General features: G+C 36.8%; 1 protein-coding gene across 3 annotated transcripts in view; it reads left to right on the top strand.

The window, feature by feature from the left end:
- The first annotated feature begins 297 nt into the window (after positions 1 to 297).
- Positions 298 to 4,875, top strand: part of LOC122083391 — a 5,989-nt gene continuing 1,411 nt past the window's right edge. Inside the window, exons 1-3 of one of the 3 annotated variants that reach the window (XM_042651174.1) lie at positions 299 to 506; positions 709 to 790; positions 1,228 to 1,429. In XM_042651174.1, the coding sequence (XP_042507108.1) occupies positions 1,261 to 1,429 (169 nt within the window). In that variant the 5' untranslated portion in view covers positions 299 to 506; positions 709 to 790; positions 1,228 to 1,260. Of the gene's footprint in view, positions 507 to 708; positions 791 to 1,225; positions 1,430 to 4,875 lie in introns of those variants that run through there. The other 2 variants (XM_042651175.1, XM_042651176.1) reach the window with 2 other exon arrangements.

Raw genomic sequence — 4,875 nt, forward strand, 5'->3', positions numbered from 1 at the left:
TTGGGGAAGAAATGAATTCAGAAATCTTAAAACGTTTTTTTGGTTTTGGGTTTTTTTTTTTTTTTTTAAATAATATGATAAAATTCTCATTTTGCCTTTACAAAACGTATACGTGTTTTAAACGTGCGTTTAAAACGTTTTATACAGTAGTACCCATTTTTTTCGCATTGTATGGAAGCATACGGGAATACGCATTTCAAACGGCAAAAAAACACGAAGGCATTTTAAACGCGTTTTTACTAACAGTTCGTGACGCCTGAAACCTCTCAATTGCCACAAATGTTTACAACGAAATAGATTTTCCACGAAATAAAACGGTAAGAAATTAGAGCGCTCAAAGGAGTCGTTATCACAAACAGCTCAAAAATCCATTTGCTTAGATCAGAACTTCCGAATCAAAACCCTAATCCAAGTTCCGTTCTGATCAACCCAACGGCTGGTCTCGTCTGGTTAGAGCGATTGTCACACGCCATAGTTTTGTTCTTCGGAGAAGAGAGAGAGAGAAGGTTCTTTTCCTCGACGACTCTCTTTCTCTTTCATCATCGTTAACATTTTCTTTAAACTAGCAATAAATCCATGAATTATTCATGTGTCTACGGATTGCACAGATTTGTTCTTGATTTGGAATTGTAATGGCTGCTTTTCTGGGTGTCGTGTAGGAGTTTTTGTTGGTTGTCGCTAATGGTTGGTTTTGTGTTGTGAAATTAGGGCTCAACGTCTCATTCCTCTCTGTTTAAGGAAGGAGAGTGTCATTATTAACGCCTTTGTTGACTGTGAAGTGAATAACACTGTGAGTTGTTCCTTCTTCTTTATATGCTTATAGATTTTCCCCAGGTGTTAATCTTAGCTGTACTGAGCTCGTAGTTATTCTGATCCCTGTTTAATATTAAAATTTCTTTACCAAACAGGATATAAGATTAGAAGTGCCATTTGACTTTCTGTTATATTCCATTATTCTGATTTCAAGCTTCCAGATAGCCTTTTATTGGTGGTCGATAATATATAACGGACTAGTTCTGATTGAGTGACTGTTGATGCTTTAATCTTGTTTGATAGCAAATGGTTTTTTGGAGTATTGGGTGTTTGACAATGGAGATCTAATCACTCTCTGCCTTTATGCTGTTGCATAAATTTCAAATTTTGTATGCTTTTCGGAACATGTGAGGTGTTCATTTTAATTTTCTTTATTTCTAAAGTTTTCCACATCTAAACAATGCTCTGTTCTAGGTATGCCTTTGTGATCGTTGGGAGCTCAACACAATGTCATGCTCATCTGCAAGTAATCTTTGGCTTCCCTGTTATCAATCTCCATTTTTCTCAAAGCACAGCAATACTGTTCTGGCAATTTCTCATGGGAGTGGAGAAGGGGTATGTTGCTTGCGAGGTCATCGTCATCATAGTTTATGGGTAAAACCCATGATCCAAGTAAGTAAGTGTTCTTTCCCTGCCTCTTTGACTTATCCTTGTCCAAATTTTCAGTAATCATGACATATGATATATATATATATATATATATAGCTATATCCTTACATGAATTCCTATTGTTTTATCTGACAGCCCTGTGTGATCCTTTACTAAACAATTTCTGGCTTTCTGAATCTTCCTTTTCTAAACTTGTTTATGGTTTTTTCTCTGTTGTTTGAGTTGAACGCTTGGTAATTTTCTGAAAGATCACTTGGTTTATCCTTCAGTCCTATGAAATATTACATTTTTATTCCTACCAACATTAGCCAGTGTACTTCCTTATTTTTCAGTCAGAACCAGAGTTTGCGCAGATGAAGGGACATATGTGGCAACTGCTCTTTGCTGGAAATCTCACCAAGAAGCACCTTGTGCCTCAAATGGTAGATTTGAATATTATCTTAGTCCTATGAGAATGATGTAGGTTTTTTGCACTGTCGAGAAGCATGGTTTCTATCTACCCAATCATCGGCTGTTGTTTTCTTGAGAATTATACTGAGGACCTAATTAATGAGAGTACAAATATCAACAAGGAGAGATCTACATACTGTTCAAGTGTATTGACTTCTACACCAAGCCAATAGGTGCACAAGAGGGAGTGTCTCATGATTCGTATACAGCAATACAGGGGGGCCCACATGGTCAAGGAGAGACTGTTAGGGAGAAGAGAGTGTAGGGGGCATGTACTACCGGCAGTGTGTACTGTACGGGTTCGAGGAATGATCCATTGTCATGTTGGTTTACAAAAATAAGCCTAGAAATATAATAATAAATCATACATACCTCCATTTAGTTTTGGAGAGAGGAATGAGGAGGGGATCTCAGTTTTAGATTTTGCTGTGTCTTATGATTTATCCATTGTACACACTAGTTTGAAAAGAGAGAAGAGCATTTAGTTACCTTCGAAAGTGGGTATCATAGTAGCCGAATAAATTTTTTCCTAACTAGAAGGTTTGGTAGATTGTCATGTAAGGATTGTAAGATTATACCAGGATAGGGCGTAACCTCACAACATAGATTAGTGGTCATGGATATGAGTCTCATTAGGTAGAATCATAAAAAAGGTGGGCTTATTTTCCCTAGGATAAGGTGGTGGAACTTAAAAGAAGATGCCTTGAAATCATTTACTGATAAATTGGTACTTGGAGAGAGAGACACTAATACGATGTGGAAAAAAAAAAACGACTACTTGTATTAAGAAGGTTTCTAAAGATGTCCTAGGTGAAAAGAGAAGAAGACATCATTCCTCTAGGGAGACTTGGTGGTGGGACGATGAGGTTCAAATAGTTATTAATATTAAGAAAACTAGTTTTACGACATGGCAAAGGACTAAGGATGTGGAGGATAAAAAGAGGTATAAATTTTCCAGAAATGAAGTTAAGAATATTATGGGAAAATCAAGGGCGAAGAAATATAAAGATCTTTGTAATAATCTGAACACCAAGGAAAGGGGAAAAAATTATCTATAAGATAGCTAAAATGAGGGAAAGAAAGAGTAGAGATCATGAGCATGTTAGATGTATTAAAAGTGAATGTGGTGAAGTACTAATAAGGGATGAAAACATTAAGGAGAGCTAGAAAAGGTTTTTTGTACAGCCTATTAAATGAAGACATTTTGAGTAATAGTGCCTCGAAAGATTGCGTTACTTATCAAGACGCCATATGTCGTAGATATGTACGAAAAATTAGGTTGTCTGGGGTAAAAGAAGCTTTAAGGAGGATGAAAGTAGGCAAGGCACCGACCCATATGAGGTCACAGTAGAAGTGTGGAAACGCTTAGGAATTTGTGGTTTATCTTGGCTAACCAAGTTGTTTAATGAGATTATGAGTATAGGGAAAATGCGAGCTGAATGGAGAGAAGCATTGTGGTTTCAATTTACAAAAATAAAAGTGTTATTTGGAGCTGCAATGATTGCAGAGGCATAAAACTAATGATTCATACTATGAAATTATGGGATTTGGCCTTTCCCCTCGGTGTTTTTGTTCCTACGAGAGTGGATCTTCAGCTCTACATCAATGGTTCAATCATTAAAAAAAAAAGGTGATATAGAGGATGATGTTTCATAGAGAATTAAAATAGGACGGTTGAAGTAGAGAGGTGCATCCGGAGTATTGTGAGATTGACGTATTCCTTTAAAACTTAAAAGGAAAATTCTATAGTAGAGTCATACGATCAGCTATGATGTATGCTGTGGAATGTTGAGCAGTTGAGAAGCATCATGTGGATGAACTTAGTGTAGTAGAGAAGAGGATACTGAGATGGATCTGCGGCAAAACTAAAAAGGATAAATTAAGAAATGCTCATATTGGAGTTGATTTGTGAGTAGCTCCGATACATGATAAGCTATTAAAAAGTTGTTTTAGGTGGGTATGGCCATGTTCGACGTAGGCCATTGGATGCTCCAATATGAAGGAATTTGATTTAGATTGAAGGAACTAAAAGAGGTAAGGGCATACCTAAAATGATCCAAGGAGAATGTGGAAACACAACCCTAAAATGATGCAAAAATAATGGAAAACAAGAACAAACACTGCACACAGATTTACAAGGTTCGGCAAGATTTCCTACGTCCTCTGTGAGATGAGATCTTGGTTCACTATCGATGAAAAATAGGGTTACATCTCTCGTCCTCACTTCTCTCTCAGATTGCTTATAGAGAAAGACTACCTTACTGCAGATATATAGCGAAACCCTATTTGAGAAATTTACAAAAATGCCAATAAGGCCCTCCGAAATTTGACCCACTTTTGCCACAGATGGAATTAAAGACATCCTATCCTCAACATGAGAGGTGGTGAGGTAAGACATGCATAACTTAGGCCTTGTATCAAGTATGACCTCGAATAGAGCTGATTGGAGGGCAATGATCCATATAGTTAACCCCATTTAGTTGGGATGATGCTGAGTTGTTGTTGTTGTTGTTTTGTAGACCTCCATTTGAACTGATATCCCGTCCATCAGTCTCTTAAGGCTCTCTCCTAAAGTGACTTGTCCCTTAAGCCACTTGGTTTTCTGGTTTTTCAAACTTTTCAGAGATAGAGACTGATGGATAGTCTGCTACTTAATTGCAAAATTAGAGCCACTGTGTAACTATCACCTCAATCTACTCCTTCTGTAAAAGGAAGTGGGTGTGATGGCAACCTCTTAAAATATGCTTGTTGTCCCAGACTCCCATTAACCGTTGTGCCCTTAACCACTGAAAACAACAACAGCTTTTAGATATCAAGTAGGCATAAGTGATCATCTTATATTGTTTTTTTCCATGAATCAATGCAATTGAAGAATTGAGGACATCCATGTGGTTCTTATTATTAGCCTGAATTATTCTGTTATGTTATGTTTTTCTTTGTTTCTGTTTCTGTTTTGTTTTTTGTTTTTTGTTTTGTTTTTTTTTTGTTTTTGTTTTTGTTTTT

The sequence above is a fragment of the Macadamia integrifolia genome, chromosome 7 (assembly GCF_013358625.1).
Source record: "Macadamia integrifolia cultivar HAES 741 chromosome 7, SCU_Mint_v3, whole genome shotgun sequence".
NCBI lineage: Eukaryota > Viridiplantae > Streptophyta > Magnoliopsida > Proteales > Proteaceae > Macadamia > Macadamia integrifolia.